We start from the raw sequence: 26,384 nt of genomic DNA on the forward strand, positions 1-26,384 counted from the left end.
CCCCTGCTGTGCTGTGACCCCTCCTTGCTCCCGGCCTGTGTCCCCAGACGTGTCCCCGAGCAGAGAAGGAGGCTTGTGAGGCCATTGTCATCTCTGATGCCGACTGCTCAGCAGCAGCAAGGCCGCGGGCCAGCAGGCTCCCCTTGGAACCCGTTCTCCTGTCCCGGCTCTGCCCTCTGCTGACGCGGCCCAGCGCGGGGACCTCACTCCCGGCCCCCGGGGCAGTGTGGGCAGACGTGGCCACTCCGCCCCACGCCGTGTCCCTTTGCTCTCTGCCCTTTCGTGTTGTCAGCGGGACCTCTTGCAGACGGAAGGTTGTCATCTTGTTTTTAATAGACCTAAGGTTTGGAGAGGTTTTAATGGGTCCCCAGCAAAATTGAGGGAAGGGAACAGACACTCCCCCCGACCTCACGTGCACACCTCCCACCATCTGCGTCCACCCCAGACGGACATGTGCTGCACTCGCTGGGCCCGCTGCACAGAGCTGTACTCCCTCGTCCCATGTCCAAGGTCTCCGGTGACGTGGTGGCTCTTTCCCTGTCTGATTAGAGAGGAGGGTCGAGCACCCATTGCCCAGAGAGTGCGGATCCGTCCCGCGTGCCTGTGGTCACGCAGCAAGTGTGGACGGCTGGTGCTGAGGACACACGGGAGGGTTGGAGAGGTCCCCAGACACCCACCACGTGGCTTCGAAGCCGTAACAGGGCTCACGAGGTGTTTCCACAAATCTTTGTCCCTCGCTAATTGTAAAGCAGTCCACGTTCATGTAAAGAAAGACACAGACCTTGGGGTCACAGAATTCGACTCCCTCACTTGACAGTTGAGAAAAGTAAGACCCAGGGAGCCAGGGGACGTCGTGGAGGCTGCAGGGTTTGAATGGCAGATTGGGGGCTGCGGTTGTGACGCTGCACGAAGTGTTTGCCGTGGCCCCGCGCGCGTGCCTCTGAGCCACGTTTGCGCCCCCCCCGCCCCAGGGCCCGAGCCTCGGCTCCTGGCTGTCCCCACCGGCCCGTCGCGGTTTGTCTGCGAGGGCGGATGTGATGTTTGGAAACGGTCAAGATTTATTGGGAGGAAGGTCTTGTAAATAAGGTAGCTGCCCAGGCTTTGTAAAACTGGTCCGTGCAGCACAGGTTACAAGTCTGGAAACTGGTTTTGTGGTGAGCCTCATACAAAGCAGTCCTACACAGATGAGAGCACTCGCTGCTTCCCTGCAGTCGGCGGGGCGGGCGGGGCTTCAGGCAGCGGTCACCGCGCTTTCTGTCTCCGGATACTTGTTTTAGAAAAAAGCCGTCTTCTTCAGGAAAACACGGGGCAAGTCGTTTCCTAAGTTGCGTATCTCATGTGGCATGATAGCTACACATGGCTTTGATTTTGTAAACGTCGGAGACAGCTAATATTCTTTAATCTTCCAGTTAGATCTTGGAAGAAATCGCCAAATACAGAGAGCTAGGCATCGGTGTCTGGCAAAGTGTTTGCTTCCCAGGTTCTCAAAAGACTTCTTTCTAGTAAGAGCGGATGATAGAGGGGAGAGTATGTTGCACACACGGGTGTATTTAAGGGACGCAGCTGCTGCGGCCGGGGGAGCGAGGCGTGCGAGCCTCAGTGGTGCCAGGCGGTGAGCCCTGCCGCGCGGCCCGGGGCTGTCTGAAGAGGGGCACGTGGCCGGGCTTTGAATGCAGACGCACGGCCTCTGCCTTCCTGCACTTGGCCGCCCGGTGCTGGGGTCCGCAGTGGATGGCTGATGGAGTTTCGGTTCCCAGGCTGGCTTTGCTGCGATGGGCTGGGCCGGGCGTGGGCCGGGCGTGGGCCGGCAGCCGTGCAGAAGGGAGCCCTGGCAGGCACGAGGCACACAAAGGACACGCTGAAGGTCGTGGCTCTGCGGGGTGGGGGTGGGGTCCAGGCAGCCTCCCGAGCTTGGGAGTCAGGTCCCTTTCCCGCCACCCACAGGTGACCTCGGGTGAGTTGCTTGGTTGCACTGGCCTCAGTGTCCCCATCTGTAAAGTGGGGACCGGTTTCCACTTACGTGAGGACAGCAGGCCCCTCGGTGCCTGGCACACAGGCCTCGCTCGCCTGTTGGCCGCACGGTGGGGGTGGGGGTGGGGGTGGGGGTGGGGGCCGGATGAGCGTCTGGGTGAGTGGATGCGTACGGCGGCCGGAATACGCAGTGCTTAAACCTGGGCTGTGAACGAGAGTCGCTGACTAGGGTCCCAGTGCGAAGGCCAGAGGTACAGGGAGAGAAGCCGAGACGCCGAAAAGCAGTCTGTGTTGACTCGATGATTAAATTCCTCCCCTCAGAGCCAGCAGGGGGGTCGCAACTCACACGTGAAGGGCGCGTGTGTGATCTCTGCACTGCTTCCGGGCTTTTGAGCCCACGTCACGTACGAGCTTCCCCCTCTGCAAAGAACGGCCTGTGATGAGGTCTCTCTCTCCAGCGGATCGCCGGAGTCTGGTTGGCGCGACAGGAGCATTGGTTACGTCCTAGTCCGTCTTGGTCAGGAAATTGAAATCTGCGCTCACAACCTTGGCGGTGTCGAGTGTGGGGCTGAGGTCAAGCCTGCAGGTGGGGGAGCAGGACGCACGGTTTCCTCTGCAAAGAGAGCTCAGGTTTTAGAGCAGCAAAGGGGCAAAAGCCCTCGTAGGTCTGTTCTTCCTGCAAATAGAGTGCTGTTTGCAATACGCTAAAAATAACTTTAAAACGGCCTCAGATTCCCTCCCCGGTGCTGGCACCTAATACCCTGTGTGCATTTTCAAAGACAGGCTGGCTCTGGTTCCCAGGAGGCCAGCTCCGCAGAGCCTGGAACGCCTCCTCCCGGGGAACAGAGTCCCCGCAGCAGTGTGGGGCCCGTGCAGCCACCCCCGTGACCCTGGACAGCTTGGGGCGGAGGGGTGGCGGGATCCCGCTCTGCCTTCCTCAGGGCCCCTGTCCACACCAGCCTCGCGGCCAGCCCTGCTCTCCCACGCCTCTTCCACGTCTGAGGGCAGCCTGTTGAACCCGTTCCCATCACCCCATCGACCCTGATGACTCACCCCACGCCTTCCGTCCACCCCTGAAGACAGACCAGGGCTCCGGGCATTGTCCGGGCCCTGGAGGCTCTCATTTAATTTCCATGGCCCTGCGGGGTGGGCTCCTGAATAGCTCTGTCTCATGGGAGAGTTACCAGAGGGAAGCCAGGCTCGAGGGGACCATGCCACTGGCCAGGTCGCTTGGAATCACAGCTGGGGCTCATGCCCTAAAGCTGGGGCTGGAATTTCTGGCCTGAGAGAGGCAGGGGACACCCGATACTCAAAGGAATGCCCTGTTGGTGTCGTCTCAAACGGGCACTGTAGGCGTGCCAGCACGCGTTTGGCTGCAGGACAAAAGAAATGACTTAAAGACTGAGGGAGTTTGCTGGCCGATGTGACAAGGAACGTGGCTATAAAGCAGCTCTGGGTTTGTCAGTCCAGTGTCTCAATAGCATCAGGACCCAGCCACTTGGCACGCTTCTCTTGTGCTGCAGTCACACGGTGCTGCTTTCTCCCGTCACGCTTGCAAGGTGACTGCGGTGGCTCCAGCCATCGCATCCAGACTCCCACATCATCCACAAAGAGCAGACTTCTTGCCTGCATCCTGTTTGTAAGGAAAGCCCTTCCTGGACGTCCCTCTTTCCTGTCTTCAGACACCGCCACGTGTGCCTGGCGAAACCAGTCGCCGGCAGGGACACAAGCCCGTCACGTGTGCCTTAGAGCAGCCCCCCAGTCCCCGGGGCGGGGAGGGGCCGCAGCCCTGCCATTGCGTCCCTTGCCTCCCCTCCTTCCCTTTCTCAGCCACTCGCCCAGCATCTCGGGCGGTGGCCCGCACGTGCCTCTTGTCTGCTGTGATCCTTCCGCCGAGCCCGGCGCCTTGTCAGCCCGGGTCTGGGCACAGACAGTGCGGCTGTCGTGTCTGGAAACGCTTTGCCGGCTCTTCTTTGTGCCCACGTGGCCGCTCATGGCAGCGCGAGTCGCAGAGTTTTGTTCGCCAGACTTGTGTTTTGTTCACACGCTGGGGCGGGTTCCGTCTGTGAAGAGAGGTGTGGGGGGCGGCTCTGGTCCCTCCCTCTGGAGCAGGAGGCTCGGGACGGGGTCGTTGTTGTGAGTGTTGAAGAGCGGGGTGCCGCATGAACGGCACTCTGGGGTTCCTGCACAGCTCTGTCTCCGTGTCACCAGGAAGCCTAAGCGTGTGCTCGGTCAGCCTTAGAACCTGCACGGCGAGGTCTCCTTCCGGCGGTCTTGCAGAGGGACCTCGGGCACGGTGTTCCCGCTGCCCCGGGCGGATCGTGCGCTAGGGAGCGCCCAGGTCCTGTTCCTGCCCCACCGCTGTGTGAGACACGGGCGTCGCCCACCCTCTCTGGTCTCAGATTTCCCGGCTTGACGTCAGGGGGCTAGACTGGCCCATCGCTCGTGGTCTCCCCCTCCTCTGGCAGGTGCTCGTGTCCCTTATCTCTAACAAATGACTGGGAACGTGGCTGCCTCCCGCAGCCCCCACCTGGCACGACAGTTTCTGTGTGACCGTCAGGGACCTGGAGGCCGGACGCCCCGGGCGTCTCTCAGGGGCCGCGTGCAGGAGTCAGTGTCTGGGTCTCATCAGAGGACTCGACCGGGGATGGGGGGGGTTGTGCCCCAAGCTCAGGATACCGTTGGCCTGGGGCCTCGGTTCCCTGCACGCGGGCCTCTGAGTGTGGCCGCCAGCCTCATCGAAGCCAGTGGGGCAGTGGGGAACCTCACATGGTGTAGGACGCCCCTCGGCACAGAGGGCTCTGTCGGTTTGAAGGCCGATACCTAGGGAGGGTCCTGCCCACCATGGGCTGTCCAGCCTCCTGCCCTCAGGCCATTGGGCTGACCTTCCACGGACCCTGCCCACTCAGCCTACACCGCCTCCCCTCTGCCCTTTGTCCGGTCAGGATGTGTATGTTTCCCGTCTCTGCCTTACTGTGCCTGCCTCCCTCTGCTTTCACCGATTTGAGGTGTGTGCGGCCCCAGAGGCCATCCCGGGTCCTCACCGTGCCCGGCCTGGCCCCTCCAGCTGGCCCAGCGCTGTTTCCTCTGGGATGTCCGGATTTCCATTGTAATCTCTCATCCTGGCCGTGCCACGGGCTGGCTGGGGTTTCCTTGCAGTTATTAACACGTCTGTACCTGGGTTTCCTCATCTGGGACGTGGGTCTGTTAGCATGTACGTCGTGCGGCTGCAGTGACCTCACCAGGACAGGACCGCGTGGTAGCCGATAACCAGTTAGCGTTCCCACCGGAGCGAGCCTCACGTGGAGCGTTCACCTCTGCGGCAGGGGGGTGTGGTGCGGGCCGGGTCACCGACCCTCTGTCCACCTGTCCCTCTGCCGTACTCGGCGTGGCCGGGGCCACTCGATGTGCTTGCTGACGGCCGCACCGCTGGTTGCTGGTTGGTTGATGGATTAATTACCAGCTGCCTTCAGAAAGCTGGAAGAGTCCGGAAGCTGGAGGCCGGAGGCTGGTTCTGCAGAGTGAGCTTTGCAAGCAGACGGTGCTCGTTAGTTTTGCCGATTTAACCTCTCCGAGCGGCCCTGATGGAATCAGAAGGGACACGAGTGCCGAGGGCTCGGTGACGAGGCTCAAGGGTCATCCGTGTCCGGGGCGATGCGGTGACGCTTCCCCACCAGCCTGTGGGCAAGTCCCCCTGTCGAACGTACATCCCCTTCTTCTGAAGGTGTGACCTCGCGTCTTCACCTTTCTGAAGCCTGCGGTGACGAGCCAGTCTGTGTGACAGAGAACCAGGGAGCTATGTGTTGACTTCACTGTCCTGCTTGCTGATCTGATCTAACCCGTCCCCGGCAATGTGGAATAGCACCCGGAGAAATCTTGTTTGATTGATTTGTTTTTTCCCTAAAGGAGAAACTGTGAGCATACTTCTTAGCCAGTGCCGGGAGTGCGGCGGTTGAAACCGGCTGGCCCGGCTGAAGCCCCCACGGGTCTCTGGCGCCTGGTGTGGAACCCTAGTGTCCAGGCCGCGATGCCCCCTGCGAAGCGGGCACCTGTCTTCGCCTCCCGCCTCGTTCTTACTCACGATCCTCCGTGGCGTGGCGTCTAGGTCCCCGTCTTGAATCGCCCGCCACCGTTCTGTGTCGTCTGTGGCTTGGTGGGGGTGGCCTGCGTGCCCTGCAGGGTCCCCTGGAGGCTCTGTGCGGGGCCACCTCCCACAGACCCTCAGGCCTTGCGTTCCCAGGGGCCCCGGCGCCCCGGCTGCTGAGACGGCCCGAGAGGAGCCGCGAGGTCTGGTGCCAGAGCAGGAAGGGCAGAGCCCCGCCCCTTTGGCTAAGTGCGCCGTCTGTTGTCCCCATGTGGTCCGCGTGTCCTTGTCACCCCACCTGCTTGGCCGCCGCCCACTGGTCCTGGTGGCACCTGACGGACTGGGCCGGGCCACGTCCCTCCCCAGGAATTTCTCAGAGAGTCTCAGGGTCGGCCTGGTCTTCTGTGGGTGTCTGCTCTGGGTGCCGCTGCCCCTGCCTGAGGGCTGGAGGGAGCCAGAGCAGCTCAGAGCGGGTGCGGACAGGCACAGGGGTGAGGGGTGAGGGGCTCTGGTGTGAGTCCCCACGGATGCTGTTCCCGACGTCGCCCTGAGACGCCCCGGGTCCCGGCTCAGCCAAGGCCTCCTGTTCCCAGGACCGCTCTGCCCCTGGTGACCCCTCGCCTGACCTTGCTCTTCCGCCTGTGGCCCCGAGCCGCTGCCCTCGGTGTCCCTTCACGGCCCCCAAGAACTCCCGGCACACATGTGGGTCCGTGTCCACTGGACCAGCAGTGGTCAGCCTGGGAAAGCCTTGCGTTCATTCTCCATGTTCTCCCGTCGTGAGCTCGTCTGGCCTCGGCCTCTGTCCCCAGCCACTCCCCCTGTCATTTCTGGGCACACCCCGGGCCTCCTTGGGAGCTGGCTGCCCCCTGGGTGCTGTCCTGCCCTCCGGCCGCATGACTGTGGTTCTGCTGTCCCCAGAGCGCCGGGCTGGTCGTGGCTCTGCTTTGTGCATGCCTCGCCAGCACTGTGTCCCCGTGAGTAGGACAGTCACGGTACCTATTTATTTTCTTTTTTTAAAATTTTTTTTCAAGTTTATTTATTTTGAGAGAGAGGCAGAGAGAGCACAAGTGGGGGGCAGAGAGAGAGGGTGAGAGAGCATCCCAGGCAGGCTCCGTGCTGTCAGCCAGAGCCGGACTTGGGGCTCGAACTCGTGGACCGTGAGATCATGAGCTGAGATCAAGAGTCGGATGCTCAACCAACTGAGCCACCCAGGTGCCCCCTCCCCCTTTTTAAAATGTTTGGCTTTTTTCACAGTACCTATCTCTTGCCTGGAACGGAAGTGACCCTTTAACTTTGTGCCAAGAGAGGATTAATAGGTTGTACTTGCCCATGAAGGCGGAACAGAGACCTCACCTGGGGTGTTGTAAGGCAAAGGCCCAGCTTTGCCAAGGAGAGGGCTTGGGGGTGGGCGGGGGCCAGGCCCGGAGCAGCTGGGTGGGGGCGAGGGAAGGCCTCCCCTAAACCCGGGAGGCGCATGGTAGTGGTGGCAGCTTGGGGGCCTGCGGGGAGCACGGGCACTGACCGCCCGGCTGTGCCCGGGGGGACATCGTGCCCATGTACTGTCTTAGAGACGCCCCTGCTGTCCCGACTCAGGACGCAGCGGGCACTGGGCGCCGGGGCGCGTGTGCCTGGAGCAGCCGTGCGGACCTCGCCGGCCGGGATGTGGCTGAGTGGCTGGGCGGTGCTGCCTTCGGGCTGGAGCAGGCCAGCCCGGCACACCCTGGCAGGTCTCATTCAGCATGGGGGCTGTTCATATGCTTTCTATTTTTGCCGTGCTCCGTTTTCTAGCTTTTTCCAAATAAGGTTCAAACGTTTTTGCCTTTTAAGGGGAGGTGACAAAGACAGAACTCCCTAGTTATTTTCCATAATGTCCCGTGCGTGCAGGATGTCCTCTCAAGCTTTGTGAAAAAAGGTTCACGTTACTGTTTTTCTCTTCTTCCCTTGGAACACCACCCAATTCCCAGCTGGCCGGTTCGGCGTCCCTGGAAGGGAAGGGACAGCTGAAGTTCACCTCGGGACGGTGGAGCCCTCACCACACCTGTACCCAGGTGGCCACCGCGAATGACACGACCATCCGAGGGTGGGACACGCGGAGCATGAGGTCAGTGGCTGTTGTGACTCGTGGGTGTGCCCTGGGCCCTGCCCCCTCTCCCCACCCCTCCTCATCCACGAGGGGGCGACTCTGAGTCCGGCGTATTTGGGTCACACAGCGTGTGTGTATGCGTGCTTGTGTGCACGTGCGCTTGTGTGTGTGCACGTGTGCCCTTGTGCTGTGTGCGCTCTTGGTTTTGCGGGAGGCCGTAGCCCTCGCTTTGTCTCTCTGCCCCGCCTGGAGCTGGCAGACCCAGCACAGTGGACGGGGTTCCTCAGCTGTTACTGTTCCGTGTGGACGTCCCTTGACTGGTGGCAGTTTGCACGGAAAACGAGGACTGGGCTTGTGTAGCTCCTCGCCAGGGGCAGGGTGGCCGCTGGGCTCCTGGTCCCCGTGATTAGCGAGCACACGGTGACAGGTGCAGCCCCAGGTTCAGTGTGGGGAGGTGCCTGTGACCGTGTCTGTGCCTTTAAGACACACGCCTCCCGGGTAACCGACTTTGTCATTTAAGTCATTATGCGCCGCAGCCAGTGGTTCTAATGGAACAAATAAGAGTGATTTTTCTGTTCCAGGTGTGGTTTGATAGGCAGAGGAGTGATGGGGTGCACATCTGTTGCCGTGGCAACGGGAGCCGTGCAATCGTTCTTAAGATACAGTTTACCCCTCGGCACACCGTCATTTATCACCGAGGCGCAAATAGCTTGTGTTGCCTTCAAGGGTGGGGCACAACTTTGAATGTAGTTCTGCGGCCCCTCCGGAAACTCGGGGGCCCATAAATAATCAATTGCCACTTCCTCGGGGTGTGAATATTGCTTGAAGCCGGAAGCTGGAAGCCGAGGACCACGGGCCTGAAGGACGTGCCGGCTGAAACCCGTCTCTGTGGGTCCCGTGGCCTCCTCGTCCTGTTTTCCCTCTTCCTTCAAGGGCGGGAAGAACGACAGTCTCTGGAGACCAGAAACTCCGTGGCTGCTGTTGGAGAGCCCGGACAGAGAGCAGACGGGGTGTGGGTGGCGGTGCCCCGTGGGAACCCCCTCGCCCCGGTCTTCTCCGGGGACGAGCCCCGCGCCGTGCTGACTCAGTACTCCTTCTGCCGACGGCTCTGGTGTTCGCCTAGCCGGGGTGCTTTTGATGTTGTTTTTGGAACGTACTGTGCTTTCGTGCCAAAATCCCTGCCACCAGGGCACACGGAAAACCCTCCGTCAGGGCTCCGCGCATGTGTGGCTGTCCCCGCAGCGCCCTAGGACCTGCCACGGTGGTACTTTCATACATTTGCCGGTTGCACGTGGAAGGTCTTCGGGGTGGGCTGTCTTCTTTTAGGAAAAAATATTCGGGTGTTGGAAAGGTGCAGGATACAGGAACCGTTTCAAGATTTAAAGTGGTTTAGGGCCGGCAGGCCCAGCGTGGGAGTACATGGAAGGGAATGACTTTCCCCACCTCGAGGGCGCGGGAACGCATGGCTGTCAGATGCGTAAGGAGATCCCACCCGCCGGCTCACCAGCGAGGAAGCCAAGGAAGCCCGGGGACTGGGGATGGGGCGTGGTCGCAGGGGAGGCCCGGTCACAGCCAAGTGGGGATGCGCTGAGAGCACCGTGGGCGGCGGTGACCTCGCCGCGTCCATGTGGTTTCAGCCACCCTGCAGCCTCCCTGGATGCCCTGCCCCTCGCCTTTGGGTTTCTGACATCAGAAGGACTCCTCGTGTGGATGGAATGTTCTCATTTCCCAGCCTGGGAGGAGCAGCTTGGAGCGGTGGAAGTCAGGTTTCCGTTGGGTCTGTGCATACACGTGTGTGTGTATGCACGTGAGTGTGTGCCCGCGTGTCTGCACGTACAGATGTGTGTGCGTGTGCACACGAGTGGATGCACCTGTGTATGTGTGTACACGTGCGTGCATGTCAGTGCACGCACACTGTGGACGCACGTGTGTGCAGATGTGGGTGCACGCGTGTCTGCGTGTACGGATGTGTGTGCGTGTGCACACGAGTGGATGCACCTGTGTATGTGTGTACACGTGCGTGCATGTCAGTGCACACACACTGTGTGGATGCACGTGTGTGCACATGTGGGTGCACGCGTGTCTGCGTGTACGGATGTGTGTGCGTGTGCACACGAGTGGATGCACCTGTGTATGTGTGTACACGTGCGTGCATGTCAGTGCACACACACTGTGGACGCACGTGTGTGCAGATGTGGGTGCACGCGTGTCTGCGTGTACGGATGTGTGTGCGTGTGCACACGAGTGGATGCACCTGTGTATGTGTGTACATGTGCGTGCATGTCAGTGCACACACACTGTGGATGCACGTGTGTGCAGATGTGTGCCCACGCATGGGTGCACGCGTGTATGGATGTGTGTGCGTGCGCGTGCCGCGTGACCGAAGTGAAAAGCGCCCGTGTCTCCTGTGTTGCGCTGGGCCGTGGTGGAGGTGCCCCCGGCGTCAGTGCCACGAGGGGCCGTGAGCGGATGAGGGACAGCCCGGCCACAACAGGCCCTGTCTCCGTCACGGCTCTTTACGCTTTTCCAGTTTTTTCTTCCGTGCCCGTGTCTGTGTCTCCCGCCACCAGCACCGCTGTGCTCCCGCTCTGCCGCCGACCTGTTCCTTTTCTCTCTCTGTGTCCTTCCAGAACTCGGTCGGCTCTCCCTCCTGCCTCAGTCTGTCCCCACTCCTCAGGGCAGGGACAGCCCCTGTGACTCGCTCTCGTTCCCGAGGTGCTAGGTCACCTTTGTGACGGTTGTGAACCAGTGTCCCTTCCTCAGCTCGGGGGGAATCGCAGGTGTGCTTCTGAGGAAGCCTCGGCCTGGGCTCCGCCGGGAGAGGCGCTGAGCGGGGAGCCCCGGCCTGCAGGCCCGTGGCGGGACCCGCGGTCCCTGGAGGCGGGCCCTCCATGGGGGAACGGGAGGCGGTGCGAGTCCGCGGAGTGGAGTTTTCATGCCCGCGTCGCATTCCGTGTGCGCCCCCCACTTTCTCCCACAGTCAGATCTACTGCATAGAGAACGCCCACGGACAGCTGGTGCGGGACCTGGACTTCAACCCCAACAAGCAGTACTACCTCGCCAGCTGCGGGGACGACTGCAAGGTCAAGTTCTGGGACACCCGAAATGTCACCGAGCCCGTGAAGACCCTGGAGGAGCACTCGCACTGGTAGGGACTGGCTGGGGCGGGGCGGGGCGGGGGCTAGAGATCCGGCTGCCGGGTACTCTCCCATTTGGAAAGGCCGCTGTGAACCGCTCAGTCGACCCGGTTTTACTTTTCCTAAAGAAACACGCATCCCGGATCCCAACGTTTGGGATTTATCAACGTAGGCAAAGAAGGAAAACGTTTCGTCTGTGTTCTGTGAAGGGAGAGCCAGTTGAGACACGCAAACACAGCGTGCGTCGCTGTTCACGCGTGTTGTTTGCGGTGCTGGGAAGCTGCAAACGGCCCGAATGCCCGTCGGGAGGCGGCCGGTTAGTCTGGCCGGTGGGGGCTGTGCAACAGGCGAGGCCAGGAGAAGAGCTGTGTGTGCGGGCGCGAGGGTCCCCGACAGTCCTTCCCGAGGCGTTTAGCGTTTACCGTGTGTCTGGTACTTTGTGAGCGCTGAGAGAGCAGCTCTAGGCCAACGTGCGTGCCGTGAGCTAGTTTTCATTCCAGCGAGGCGTGTGTGTGTTTGTACACGTAACTGCCTGTGTGAGTGTGACTGTCTACGTGTGTGCACGCTTGTGTGTTCACGTATGTGCGTGTGTGCGCATATGTTCTTGTGTGTGCACGCTTGTGTGGACATATGCCTCTATGCTTCATGTGTGTGTGTGCCCTTGTGTGTATATGTGTGCCTGTGTGTGTGCATGTATGTGGAAGAAACGTCTAGAAGAACGGGATTGCTGTCAGGTGTCCTTCCTCAGGCCAGGGTGGGCAGGTCACAGGAGAGTTGGCTTCTCATGGTCTATATCTGAGTTCTTTGAATTACTTTCCAGAAGCCACGTTTCTGCAGTCAGAAAATTAAAAACCCGAATGCTGGAGTAGAGTTCGCCAAAGTCAGTGAGCAGCTGTGATTGCTGTGGTCGAGGGGACGCCTGTCCTCCGGCTCGGCTCACCGAGCTCCCTGGGCGGGCACGTTGGTGGCGCAGACCCAGAGCACGCTCGTGGCCCCGTGGCAGCGGTTTGTGGACGTTGCCCTGGGGTCTGGCTGACCTGCCCTCTGCTTCCGGCGCAGCCCTTGAGCTTAGGGTTTTGGGTGCTTCCGTTCGGTCCCGTGTCTGTTTTCCGGGACTTCAGAGAAAGTTTGGGAGAAACTCGCAGTGAGCCCAGCCGTCTGCTGGGACCTTCCTAACGCTGCACCATGCAGTCTGGGGTCGGCCGCCTGACGACCCCGCCGTGACCCCTTCCGGGAAGGTCTGAGCGCTGCTAGACCCGCCTCCTTGCCTCGCAGGGTGTGGAGCGTCCGCTACAACCACTCGCACGACCAGCTCGTGCTCACGGGCAGCAGCGACAGCAGGGTCATCCTGTCCAACATGGTGTCCATCTCCTCCGAGCCCTTCGGCCACCTGGTGGACGACGACGACCTGAGTGACCAGGAGGAGCGCCGTCCGGAGGAGAAGTAAGGGCACAGGCTCCCTATGGCGCGGGGCTTCCTCTGCCCGACCGCCGCGCAGTCCGGGTGGCTCGTGGCGGAGGCGTCCGGCGGGTGGTCGGGGAGGGTCTTGCCACTGCCCGCTCGCGGGTCACAGTTCTGGAGGATGTCGGCACCCGCCGTGGGGGAGTCGGAGTCGGGTCACGTTGGCTGATGTCTCCTCGCGTGGGTCCTAGAGGAGGTCTTTCCAGTGTCTTTCCGTCTCCTGACGGCCGTCACCAGTCTTGAAGCGTGCTCTCCGGCCTCGATCCCTCCGCCGTCCCCGTGAGCGAGAGATCGCCGTCGGCGTCCCCTCCGCTGGCGTGGATTTGAGACGTGTGGCTCAGTTGGTGGCAGCGGCCCTCGCCGCGGCGGGCGGGGACTCCAGGCCGGCGCTCTCAGCCCCGACCCCCAGCCGTTCCCCTGTCCTGCTTCAGCCCGAGGTTGCACACGGAGTGTGGTCAACCTCGATTCCCCTCGTAACAGTCACGCTTCCTGGTTGCACGTTCCCGAAACACTCCTTCCTGTGCTGTTCTCCAGTCCTGACCGCACCTGCTCAGACCGGGGCTCGTGCTCCCGAGAGCGGCCCGGCTCCTGGGGGCTCGGGGCTCGCGCGGGTCGCGCTCCTGGTTAGTGCCGAGCAGGGGTGCCCCGGCCCCAGGCTCGAGTCGGAGCCTCCGGCTGTGAGCGGAGTGCGGCTGCGGCTTCTGTCAGCCGCGTGGAGCGTAACAGGGGACATTTCTTGTTCGAGGAGACTGTTGTCCGTGCGGGGAGCTGCCTGCAGAGGCCCCGTGTCCCGGTTCCCGGGGGGGACGGTGTGGAGCGGGCCCCGTCGAGCCCTGCCGTGAAGTAGGGCCGGCCCTTCTGTTGCGGGGTCCTTGACCGCTCGGTCGTCCGAATTCTTCCTGCAGCTGCCTGAGCTCGGCCTAACTTCACTTGAGACCAGACCTCGGTGCTTGGGGCCTCTCCCACCTTTGTCTGTCTCGTGGCTGCGGGTGTTCTCTGTTCAGGCACGTGGAGCCGCACTATGGGGACGCAGGAGCGGTCGCTTGGGGCAAGGACCGGCCGACCGCGGTGCCGCTGGCTTTGGCGCCCCCCGCCGGGACAGCTGTGCCGCGGCTGCGGAGAAGCGCCTGAGCGGGGAGGCCGGCAGACGCGGGGACATCATCCCCAGGGTCCCCAAGCCTTCCTGCTCCCGTGGTCCGTCCGCGTGGCTCACTGAATTCAGGAGAACAGAATCCCCAGGAGGGTTTTCCCGCGGCGGGTGTAACACGCCCCGCTGGGGCACGGCGGGTCGGCATCGCCGGATGGCCGGCAGGGCTGCCGCGTGAGCGGGCCGGTGGGGGGGGGGGGGTGGTCACGCAGAGCTGGATGCTGCTCGCTGGGGAGCGGCACCCTGCAGCGTCCAGGAGCGCGGGGTGCCGTCCGAGTAGACGCTTCCCGCGAGACGGGAAGAGAAGCGCCTGAGAGGCCCCTCCGAGTGGAGAGCGTGCGGCGTCCTGTCATCGTGGGCACGCGGGGTCTGCGCTCCCCACGCGTGTAGCGTGTCCGGTCAGGGTTCCTGAGAAGGAGAGCCGCCACCCCGCTTCAGAGGGCGGTGACACGCAACCCCGGCCGAGGGCGTTGCAAAGCCACACCGGCCAGCTGGGAAGGAGCCATGCCGCCAGTCCCCAGGGTCCTTTCTGCTTCTCGTCACCCTTCGCTCAGCCCTCACGGTTGTTTCCTGGCCACCGTCCCCTGAACCGTGGCCCCTCGTAGACTCCCCGGCACCTGCTGTCCCACAGCCAGAGAAAAGAGTGTCCCCGGGCGTAGCGCGGATTCCATCCGCCTCCGCGGGGGGCCCGCTCCTCACGGCCGGGTGAGGGTCTCTGTGCTCCGGGAGGAGCGGCCCCGCCGGCCCCCGCAGGACGCGCCCCCGCCTCGCTCATGCGTGTCCCTGGTGCCTTGCAGGAGCCAGGAGCCCCCGCAGGACAGCGTCATCGCGACCTACGAGGAGCACGAGGACAGCGTGTACGCCGTGGACTGGTCGTCCGCCGACCCCTGGCTGTTCGCCTCCCTGAGCTACGACGGGAGGCTCGTCATCAACCGGGTGCCCAGGGCCCTGAAGTACCACATACTGCTGTAGCGCGTCCCCGGCCGTCCTCCGCCGGCTCTCCCACCCCCGCGTCTGTTCGGAGGCGGCTGTCCCCACAGGCCGCTCGCCGGGAACCGGCCTCACCTGCGTCCGCGGCGGGAGCCCCCGCGGCTGCGCAGCCGGGCCTCGGCGAGGGGCCCCGTCTCTGGGGATGGCGCCAGGACGTGCTGCCCGTCGGTCGCCGTCGGCCTTCTCTGGTCTCTTCGAGGGTGCTGGGAGGGTCACTGAAAGAAAATGGTATCTGTTTCCGTAACACTGACTCCCGTTTCTCTTGAGATTAAAAGCAAAATGAGCAAGGCGCGCGGCCCGGGCTTCTGGCTCATTCTTCAGGAACCCTGCCCCGCGTGGCCCTGTCACCTGCTCTCTGCTCATTTTCTCTGGGCCCGACCCGTCCGTGCGCGGACTGTGGCGTCTGCGTGGCCAGCTGGGGGCGCTGACCGTGGCCGGGAGGGAGTGTCTCCCGTCAGCTTTGGCCGCCCATCCCGGGTCCTGCCCACGTGGTGCCGATGGCACCGGGGGAGGCAACTTCTTGTCCCCCAAAGCCACACGCCTGCCCTCGTGAAATCCCATGCTGTGGTGCTGACCCCCACTCCTCAGTGAGGTGGACACGGGACGTGTGGACTCGTGCCCGGTCCCCCACCGTGGGCCCACGGGTCTGTGCTGTCCCCGGGTCGTGAGCGCTGGCTCGGAGGCGTGCAGCCCACCCTGCCCCTGCATAAGTGCCTGGGGGGGGGGGGTGGGACACGAGGAGACAGGCCCCCATTTTCCGAAAGCACAGGAGATCCGCCACGTGTGTGTGAGTCCTTCAGCCAGAACGAGAAGGCCCATCGGAGCTGCCCCGACGTCCCCCTCCAGGTTCTGGCCGCGGCGGGTCCGGGCCAGGAGGGTAACCTCGCTGCTGCTGCTTCTGCGTAGTGTGCCTGCCCCTCCGTGCGGCCCTCAGGGTGCCGTGCACCTGCTTCCCGGGCGAGACCGTGTTTGCTGAGAGAGGCCGGCCGAGCCGCCCGTTGGATCAGGGACCAGAGCTCTCTGGACTCAAGAGCACACGTGGGCCACTTGCCACGTGGTGCTGACCGAGGTGGCGTCGAGATGCCGGGAGGGGGTCAGTTTCTGGATGGACCTACAGTGGGGCCGTCAGTTTGCTTTGCTGACAGATTACAAGTAGGTGAGAGGCCAGGACAAGAGTCACGGAGGGCCCAGCGTTTGGTCAGAGCGACCAGGACGGTTGCGGGACAGGAAAGACCCGGAGAGGAGCAGGGTGGGGGTCGGAGATGGGAGCCGCCTGCCGACTGCGATCTGTTAGCGCGAGACGCCCGTGGAGCCCAGCGGCCATGCCCACGGGCATTTGGATACTTGAGCCGAGCTTCTGGAGGGGTCCGGGCTGGCTGCGTGGGGAGCGGAGTCTGTTGTCGTGGCGGCCGCCCCGGGGCACCCGCCGTGGGGTTGGGATGGGGAAGACCAGGGCCGAGCCCCACGTGGAGCCGGGGGCCAGGGGCCCACGGGGGAGGTTGGGGAGCACTGGGGGAGGTGCATGCGACCCAGCCCGTGGCACGTCGCGGAGGCCAAGTGAAGCGGGGGAGGGCCCGCCGTCAGGTGCCGGGGGCACGCGGGGCCCGGCGGCCTGGAGGGCCCTTGTGCTCTCGCACAGCTGCGGGGTCTGGAATGGGGGTCTTGCTTCCCTGGGTTCTTCCATCCCGTGTCTCTGTGGAGACCGCAAACGCCCGGATGCCGATCTTGTGTCTGAAGATAAAATACTCATCGGACCCGTGGATGGACGCTTGAAATACCACTTTGATTACACGTCGAGTTTTTGTGGCGTTTGTGACAAATGCAAACTCTCAACTCCCTTAAAGCGTCGGAAGCCAGAGCTGAGTCAGTTGTGGGGTGGGGGTGGGGGTCTCGGGCGTTAACAGCAGTAAATACGAGACGAGACCCATTCACTCAGTCCCTAAGCTGACATCTGCCTCTGTTAGCTTCTGTGACATCCTTTTGTCTAACACAAGAGAACTGGGAAAGCCATCCAGAACCCCCAGGGGTCAGAGCTGGTCCCCGATCCCCCACGCGGTGAAACCATTCTGCACTTTGCGGCCCCAGGAAATGATGGCGAGGTGATCGGCTGGTGTCCGTTGAGTCCTGGTGGCTTCACAGGGACGCGGCCTGCAAGCTGTGACCCGAAACGCCACCTCATAGGTAGGAGCACCTCGAGAGTGGCGATTCAATCAATCAATCAATCAGTCAGTCCACTAACCCTCGATCACCGGGCTCTGACCCCAGCCTGCTTGTCCACTGGTGTCCCGCATCTCTGCATTCGGGGGCGTCCTGTGTCAGCCTCCCTGTCAGGCTGCATGACCTCTTCTTGAACACGCTTTTCCTTCTGCATCTGGCAAAACCAGCCCCAGTGTCCCCCTTCCGGAGGCCTCCCTGACCTCCGCAGAATCAAGCCGACGTGGCTCCTTGGAGCCTTTGCAGGAGGGAGGAAAGTGCCCTGTTTCTGCCAATGTTGGGCCCCCTGCCAGCGATCGGGTGGTGGGTGGGCCTGCCGCTCCCCCGGCTCATAGGCGTCCAGGTTGAGTATTGCATTACTGGCTTGGTGCTCCCAGCCCTCTGCAGACCCGGGCCCCTCCCAGCGGTCCTGGCCCTCCTGTCACCTGCAGTGCAAGGAAACCGGGCCGGGTGCTGGGCTCCCCACACCCCGTCTCACAAGCCTCTCCCCGGCCTGTATGGAAAGAGTTATGGTGGCACATGTGGCCGTGTGGCCTTGTCCATCCAATCCAGCAAGGGTGTATTGAGCTGCTGCGTGAGGCACAGCCCTGGGGACAGGAGGAAGGACCAGCAGGGGTGCGGCCCCTGCCGCCAGCTGTGCGCATACCCGAGGGCTGCGCTGGGGCCACGGCCGCCCCCCAGGTTGCACCAGACGTGTGGTGAGTGGGAATGTGCCCTCGAGCAGGGAGAGGAGAGGGCCTGCGGTGGCTCAGCCCTGGGGAGGCTGGCAAGCAGGTGAGAGAAGTGGAAACTTGTAGCCAGAGAAGCAGGTGCCGGTGGGCCCGGGAGGCTGCTGTGCAGAAGCGGAGGGGGTGGGGTGGGCCGGGGAGGGGAGCAGGGGCGCCCCAGCGGCACCCCTGCTGGGTGGCTGTGGGCGGGGAGTGGTGTGGGTTCAGTCGGTTGAGCGTCCTACTGGTGGTTCTGGGTCAGGTCACCGTGGTGTGTTGGGCCCTGTGTTGACGGTGCCGAGAGAGCTTGGGGTTCTCTGCCCCTCCCCAGCTGGCACACACGCGTGCTCTCTCTCTCTCAAAAGATAAATAAACTTAAAAAACATCACCAAAAGGAGGTGCAGCCATGCCTTCCTTATTAGCCCCGCCCCTCTGGAGGTCGGAAAGCGTTTCCGCAGGTGTCCTTGCTGTGACACCTGCCCTCGACCCAGCGGCAGAGCACCCCCACCCCAGGGGTGAGGGGAGGCGGCTCCACAGCCTTGCGGCGGACTCTATCCCCAAGAGCTGGCATCCCCTGCCTGACACGGCCGCCACCGCATCCCGTGGCCCCGGGACCACTGCTCCTGTAGGATGAGCTCAGTCCAGGGTTCTCCCTCACTCACATTTGGTTCCTGCCCCAGCGCCTCGTGAGGTCCTTGTTTGCAGGGCTGGGGGCTGGGGGCTGGGAGCAGCCACCGCGGGAGCCCCGGCCTGCCCTCGGCCGCGGGTGGGTGGTCTGCACAAGTGCAGAGGCCCCTCCTGCTGGAGCTGCAGACACGTCGGCCCACACACAGGTGCCCCTCATTCCCCCAGATGAGAATGACAGGGGCAGGGAGACGTCACCCACAGCATCCGGGTGACCATGCCCCCTCTAGGTAGAAGGTGGAGCCTGGTGGAGCAGGAGCTGCAAGGGTTGTCTGGGGGGCTGGTGGGGCAGGGTGGGGGAGGGGGCGGGCGTGTGCAGGGCCAGCAGACCCCAGTGGCTGCCATCCTTGGGCTGTGCCGGTGCCAGAGCGTGGCCACTCGGGGTTGGGAAACTCTGTCCCGCGACCCCCGGGAAGCAGTCAGGAAGGGGAGACCCCGGAAGACTGGGGCCGCCGGGCTCCTGGGAGGGACGGCGCAGGGGCCAGGCTGCGAATGCCGTGTCCCAGCGTGGGTTTGAGCCCCCGGGAACGAGGAGGGGGTGCCTCGGTGTCCCGCTAGATGTCCTGTAGCTCTGAGGACGGAGGTGTCAGGCCAGAAGGGGGCAGAGGAGGGATGGGTCTTCCTGCGCGGCTGCTTTGGCCTGAAGTGGGGATTGCGCATCCAGGGTGAGGCCCGCAGGGGGGCGGCCGGCGGGTGGGGAGGGCGAGGGACCCTGCACCCTGACTCTTTCCCTGCGGCCCGGTCGGGCAGGGGGCGAACCTTCCCAGTGTGAGTACCACGCGGCGGGCGGCGTCAACAGCAGGTGTCTGCTTCTCAGGGCCCCGGGGACTGGAAGTCTGAGGTCCGGCGCCAGCGTGGCTGTGTCCCGGTGAGGACCCGGTTACCCGCTCGCCGTGGAGTCTTCTTGCCGTGTCCTCACCGGGAGAGGGAGGAAGTACGGAGTCTGGGGTCCCTGTTCCCAGGGCACCGATCCCACACGGGGCTCCCGCTGTGACCTCATCACCCTACACCGTCACCTGGAGGCTTGGGGCTTCGACACAGGAATTCGGGTAGGGGGGCGCCCAGGAAGGAGGAGAGGCCGGAGAACCGACCCCCCAGGAGACACCGGGGCCCGCACGCCGTTTTCTCCAGAGGAGCTTCTCTGGCCAGAACTGCCCAGAAGCCACACCGAGATTCTGACCCAGCAGCTCCTGGCGGGCCCGGGACCCGCCTCGTGAACAGGCCCGGTGCTTCCCGCGGGGCCCAGTCCTCGTCTGGGAGATGCCGCCGCGACGTCCTCTCCTCCGGGGCCCAGGGCGTGTGCTGGCACAAAAGGAGACGCCGGTGGGACCCTGCTGCTTCCCCGGCGGGGCCTGCAGGGGCGTGGGGAGGCGAGGAACCAGCACCCCGGCCCCGCGCGGCCCGCCCGGCCCAGGCGGTGCCGACAACTGTGACGACCCATGGTAACCCGTCCTCGGTGTCGTTGCCCGAGAGGGCCTCCGGGTCGAGCCGCGGCTGACCTGCGCGGCCACATCTAAGGACGCGCCTGGCTCACTGCTTCTTCCGGGAGAGAGAGGCCTGAAACCACGTGCCGGGGGGACAGGGCGTCCCTGCAGGGCTCCCGAGGTGCAGCCGTGCGGTGGCAGCCTGGGGCCTCGGGCTGCGGGCTGAGGTGGGGCGGCTGGGCTCACGCAGGGTTAGCAGGCCGCCTGCGGGCCGACCGTGGTCCTTCGCTGGCCAGTCCTCCCGTGCGTCGCTATCCTCCCCTGCGTCATAGTCCTCACATACTTCAGGGTCCTCCCGTGTGTCACGGCTGGTCCTCCCTCGCGTCACAGCTGCCCCCCCCCCCCCACATGTTGTGGTCGGTCCTCCCACGCGTCATGGCAGGTCCTCCCGGGCATTCCTGCAGGGACGCCTGCTGCCACCACGTGATTGAGTGTCAGGTGTGGCCCATAACTCCTGGTTCTTCTGCACACGCCTGGCGGCTCCTTGCAGAGCCTGATGAAGGACGTGCCCTCGTTGAGAATCCCACACTTCCCACCCCTGGTTGGCCATGCTCCTCAAGGCCAGGTGGACGTCTGCCTCCCTGGCTGTTAGAACAGCGTGTTCCGGGTGTTTCTAGGTTCTGATCCTCCTGATGTGATGCACGTTGTTTAATAAATGTCAGCAGTGGGTGTCGGTACCTGCCGACTAATTACAGGGAAGGGAGGGGCTTGTTGTGTGTGGGGCAGGTACTGGGGCTGGCCTGGCGGGGGCCAGTGACGCAGGCACTGGAGGCAGGTGGGGGGGCCAGCGTGGGGGGGCAGTGGGGCAGGCACTGGGCAGGCGTGGGGGGGGTGCTGGGGTCTTACTGGGGTGGGGATGGCTGTGACTTTGCCAAAGAGGACCAGGCTCTCCCACCCGAAGGGGCTCCAGAGCGTCAGGTGGGCAATGTCCCTGTGACGCTGCATTGGAGCGACGGTTCTTTGCGTCTTGGGGTCCCCAGGCTGGGCTAACAGGGGGCGGCGCCCTCTGCACGAGGTCCGCTTCTGTGGCATCGCTGCCGTGTGCCCAGCCAAGGGACCCCAGCTCCTCTGTGATAAGGAGCCCCCCACTTTCCTTTGGCCCACGACCGCTGTTCCCTTCCCAGGCATGGGTCTGGGGGGAGAGGCCACAAGCCGGGGGCCTGACAGGGGCCACAGAATCCTGCACTGCGGTGGGCTCCCCGTGAGGACACTGTGGCCGTCACTGCTGTCACTGAGCTTCTCCTTTGGGGGAGGGGAGGTGCCATATGCAAATCCGCACCAGAGAAATGGGGAGCAGGACCGAACCCTCAGACCCCCCAACACCACTGTTACGGCCCCAAGTTGCGGCGGCTCACACAGAAGCCCACATACAAGGAAAAGTGTCCTTGGTGGCCCCACTTTGGGGAAGTAGCAAAGGCCACATAGGGCCTGGCGGTGGGCTTGTGCGTGGCGGTGTCTGCGGTGCAGGGTTGGGGTGAGACGAGCAGAGCCTCGGGTGGGAGGGGAGGAGAAGGCGCCACCTTGATTCCGTTGCCACGAGCCGTTGCGCGTGAATGAGCTATGACCCACGACGTTTATGTGGCCGGTGGTCCAGAGGGAGCAGCCGAGGTGCAGGGGTGAGTCCTGGTCCCACAGCCGAGGAACCAGGTTCCAGGAAGTTAATGACTGAAGCCCCCTCCCCCGCCCCACTTCCCGGGCAGCTGGACGGGGGGGTGCCAGGGTGTCAGCACTTCTGATACTGTCACCTGCCTTCTGGGGGCATTGAGACGCACCCCTCCTGGCTGATGCCCCTTGTCTGGAACGGCAGGGCCACGAAGGAGATGGGGACATTGTGTAGACAGGGAAGCCTCAGGGCTTAGCGGAGTCTGCGGCGTGCGGTAGGTAGGACCACGGAAAATCGCAGCCACCGGAGGGAGCCTGACGCGGCCCCCAGAGTCCCCGCTGTGGCCTCGGGCAGGAAAGCAGGTGGCTTCCCAGGGCCGCGGCCGTGTCGGTGTTGGTGCCAGTGCCCTCCGCCGCCGTGACCTCGGGCCCCCTGTGCCCCCGCCCGGCACTCGGCCCCACGGCCCCGGGAGGACGGCTTTGGCTGGAGGAGCACTCGGCCCTTAGGGGCCTGTTTCCTGGGCCGCTTTCTCCCGCTGCTGTTGCTTTGAGGCAGCGATCGGCGAATGGTATTTACCGTCACCCCCAAGCCGCAGAACCAAACCCGGGAAAGGAGCTCGACAGCTTTTCTGCTCAGCAGCTGGTTTATTTTAAACCGTCCAAGTTGATGGCCCGGTCCGCTTTTGGATGTAGCTGCGATGGCATTAGGAGATTTAGACGTGATTTTTACAGCGTGAAAAAGAAAAATAGAATTGAATATATGGTAATGATGAATCCTTCAAGTTTTGTGTCTAAAATTGCTTCCAGGCATGAGTTATTGCCTAATAATTCGTGTCCTGTTGTGTCTTCCTGCCTAATGAGCGTGCGGAGGACTGTTGTCGGGATCGCCGCTGCCTCGTCGGTGGTGCGGCTCACGGTGTGCGTGCGAGGCGGCCCAGGGGGCGCCCGGCCGCTGTGGGGGAGCTGCCCGGGTGCCCACGGGGGGCCGGTCACAGGCCCGCCGCTCCCCAGGCCGGCAGGAATAGCTCTGTGGGCACAGCCTTCTCCCGCCAGAGGACGGGCTCCTCTCCCGGAATCGGCCCGCAGGGGGCGTTCGTCAGACGTGGCCCGGGCCACATCGCGTGTAGGTGACCGCGGCCGTTCCCGTGAGCTTGGCAGATCTCACCCCTGCTCCACGCCCAGCGTGGCTCCTGGGGTCCCGGCTGAGCGGGGCCCGTGCCTCAGGACAGGCTCGCGAGCCGCAGCCTGCACTGGCCAAGACCTGAGTAAGCGCTTCCCGCCGGCCCGCTCTCCTGGTGTCCCCGGTGGCCCTCAGCTCTGACGCCGTCCCTCCCTTCCATCCTCGGGACGTGTCCCATCCTCCTATGCGGCACGCGTTCCTTGAGGACAGAGGCCACTGGACAGACCTCAGCGTTTGCGGCCAGTGCACTCGTGGACTCCGGGCCTGTCGCCGTGGGCAGGAGCATGTGGCAGGTACGAGGGAGGTGGTCTGTGTCCGCAATGTCACGTGGGGGTGTCACGGCTCCACTCTATCCTGAGGAACTCACACGAGACGTCTCCCGAGTCGTGGGAGGCAGACGCCTGACTGTGGGGCCGGTGCCATGTCCGCTGCCCTCGGGCATCAAATCCGTGCTCCCGGTCGCGTGAGCAGAGCGGCCCATGGCCTGTTGAACACGGGGCTCGGTGGTCCCCCACGGAACCAGGCTTGGGGGCCGGGGGGCTCGTGGCCAAATACTCCCGGCCCCTCCGGAGCGGTGGCTGTGGCACGGCTGTCGCGGAGGACGGTTGGGTGGGGTCGGGCTCGTGGGTACACAGGCTTGTGTGCCTGTCTGTGTGCAGAGATGCTGCAGCGGGCCGTGGGGGAGAATTCATCGTTTCGCTTTTAATCGGACAGACGGAGACCGACGGCACATGTGAGTGCCGAGGACAGCACACGGCGTGGGCCCGTGGGTCCTGAGGGTCCCCAGGGCTGCTCACCCACAGGGCATCTGGCAGGAGCGGGGGGCATTCCCCCCGGCTCACCCGGGTCAGGCCAGACCCCAGGATGACCTCAGGTGACCTTGCAGTGCAGCCTGGGAGCACATCACACGCAGCCGGGAGCACGTCAGCCTCGGTGGCCGTCACCTGCCGTCCCCTCCTCCTTTAGCGTCGTTTGGTGCCTGGAGTGGGGTTTGCGGTTTTGCAGCCAGAGGGCCGAGTTCGGGTCACGACTGGGCCCCTTTATGAACCGGGACACTTTGGGCAATGTCCTTGTTCTGGCTGATAGCTTCCTCGTGAACCGAGAGTAGGGCCCGCCTCCTGAAGGCGCAGGTCACGTTGTCTGAGGTGCGGACGGTGCTCGAAGGAGTACCGGTTCAGTAATCTCATCTTTCCTATTCCCAAAAGCACCCGTGTGTCAGCTGCTCTGCGGGCTGCCCGGGGCGGCTTCTTCGCCCGCCCGCCCAGAGCGCCAGACTCTGGCCCCCTTGGCAGGTGTCCTGCTCCGGGCACTTCTGCACACGACGGGAAGCAGACGCGGACCTGCCAGCCGGGCGGGTGAACGGCCCCGGAGGGCACTGACCCCACAGAGGCGGGCCAGGCTCTGTGACGTGGGCTGTGTCACTCACTGCTGCGCCCCGCGGCCACCCAGGGACGTCCGTGCTGTGTGCTGTCGAGGGGCAGGGTGACGGAGTGACGCCAGCCGGCCGGCCAGGTGGGGGTCCGCACTGGGCATTGTCATGAGCTCAGCGGCGGGCTGTGGGGGGCGGTGCTCCCTGCTGGCCTGGAGGAGCTAGCCCCGCCCTCTGTGGACGCGCGACAGACCCGGGTGCGGGACGTGGTGACCGGAGGGCGGCTGGGGCTCAGACACCATGGAGTGAAAGGCACGAGCTCAGGTGCCCCTGTGCAGGTGCTTGGGGGCGCGGGGGGGCATCCTGGCCCACCCACCTGACCCGGCCCCCCTGGCTGGCCTGCCCGGCCGGCACGCAACCAGGGGGCACAGAGCAGGACTGTGCTGTGTGGCCTGGCTTAGACCTGGCTCTGCCACCTGCCAGGCTCCAGGACCCGGACAGTCAGTGAGCTTCTCAGCCTCAGCCTTCTCATCCATGAAATGGGTAAGTTAAGTGAAACGGTTTGTCGACCACTGTGACTGTTAAGTAGCAGACAGTGTGCTGTCCTGTGGACCGAGGCCCACAGGGGAAGATCCAGATTGCCGCTGGCCGGCAGCACCTGTCACCGTCTTGTTTCCTGGGCAGGCTGCCACCGTGCACCACAGGAGGGTCCTCACCAGGCCTGGTGCCCAGGGGAAGGTATTACACGAAACACGCGGGACTTTGGGTCCGGACGGGGAAGGAGCTGCCAGAGGAAGAGCCCCAGCAGGGTTGGGGGCTGGTGGCGCGGGCTGGGCCCTGCACACGTCTCCCTTCTGCTGCTGCCCAGGGACCGCTCCCATCGCCCACGGAAGCCATTCTCAGGAAAGGGCCGCTGCCGGTGGCCCGTGCTGCGTGGCCACGTGGTCCCCGTGATGCCTCCCTGCACGGGGTGGGGCGAGCGTGGGCAGGGGGTTGGGTGCTCTGGGGGCAGACACCAGCTGTGTCAGAACGCTGGGCGGACAGACGAGCGCAGGGAAACCAGCCAGAGGAGCTCCGGGCCGAGGCGCTTTGCTTCAAGCAGGAAGGGCGTCTCGTCCCACATCCTTGATGATGCAGGACGTGCCCGTCTAGAGGAGCTTCATCTCGAGGGCTCCTGAAAGGAGCCTCTTGCTTCCTGAGAAGTACACAGACGTGTCACAGTGACTCCAAGTGATGAGGACAGCCTCGGCTTGCTAGTCCCCGGTCCAAACTGGGGGTTGGGGCCCCCAGTTGGGGGGGGTGGTGGCACCGCGCTGGGCACTGAGGCACGCAGCATCTCACTTAAAGCTTCCAGTGGCCCGTGGGGCCGGGACCGTGTTCCCACCTTGTAGCTAAGCAGGTGGGGCCGGGCCCTCACAGGGTTTGCCAGAGTCGTCCGGTTGTGAGGTCCTGGCGAGGACGGGAGTCTAGTCCCGAGGCCTGGGCGTACGCCCCGCCCCCCGGCAACACGCCCCGCCCCGGGCCCATTCGCCCCGCCCCCAGCAGCACGCCCCGCCCCTGGCCTGTACGCCCCGCCTCCGGGCACGCTGGTTCTGAGCGGCCTGGCTGGCGAGCCCACCTGCCCACGCGGGTGTCGCCCGAGTGCTCCTCGCGGTGGCTGCACGTCCGGAGCACAGGAAGTGGCACAGTAAGGGGAGCTGGGAGAAGAGGGACCCGGAACAGGCCGGGGGCCCTGTCGCGTGGGGGTCCCTTGTGCAAGTGGATGTGAATTTAGTTTTGCCCAAGACCCAGAGGACACCAACGTGCAAAGTCGAAGGGAGGCAGATTTTACTTTCTTGGGAAGACGAACACTGGTCCCGAGAATCAGGCTGCGTGCAAGCGCGTGCCCGCCCCGTCGCGTGTGCACCGGGCCGCGGGCTTCCGGGTGGGACCGGAGGCAGGCCCGGTGGCCTGGTTTCCCCGTGCGCAGGCACCGAGCCTCCTGGAGCAGACCGTCGGTAACCGGGACACGCAGGCTGACTTCCGGCCACGTGCGGGCAGGGGCTCAGAGCCCGTGGGCCCAGCCCCCTCACGTCACACGGGGAGGTGGCTGAGTGCCCTGCGCAGGGGCAGGCCGGAACTGGAAGCCCGGGCCCCGCTCCCGGCACCAGGAGGGGAAGGGACGCCGCGGTCCCCGCCGTTCAGGACTGTGCGGCTGTGCCTGAGATCAGCTTGCACTTGGGCTTCAACTTCAGTTTTAACAAGTTCAAGTTAAAGCGGTTATCTCATTTC

The 26,384-nt window shown here is 64.0% G+C and overlaps 1 protein-coding gene across 2 annotated transcripts in view; it reads left to right on the plus strand.

Moving 5' to 3' along the window:
• The window catches only part of EIPR1 (EARP complex and GARP complex interacting protein 1), a 121,973-nt gene extending 106,810 nt beyond the window's left edge, over positions 1 to 15,163 (plus strand). For both annotated transcript variants that reach the window (XM_043604639.1, XM_043604640.1), the window contains 4 exons: positions 8,020 to 8,156; positions 11,119 to 11,286; positions 12,551 to 12,718; positions 14,681 to 15,163. In XM_043604639.1, the coding sequence (XP_043460574.1) occupies positions 8,020 to 8,156; positions 11,119 to 11,286; positions 12,551 to 12,718; positions 14,681 to 14,855 (648 nt within the window). In that variant the 3' untranslated portion in view covers positions 14,856 to 15,163. The remainder of the gene's footprint in view (positions 1 to 8,019; positions 8,157 to 11,118; positions 11,287 to 12,550; positions 12,719 to 14,680) is intronic.
• Positions 15,164 to 26,384: the final 11,221 nt, after the last annotated feature.

This window comes from Prionailurus bengalensis, chromosome A3 (assembly GCF_016509475.1).
Source record: "Prionailurus bengalensis isolate Pbe53 chromosome A3, Fcat_Pben_1.1_paternal_pri, whole genome shotgun sequence".
NCBI classification, from domain to species: Eukaryota; Metazoa; Chordata; class Mammalia; order Carnivora; family Felidae; genus Prionailurus; species Prionailurus bengalensis.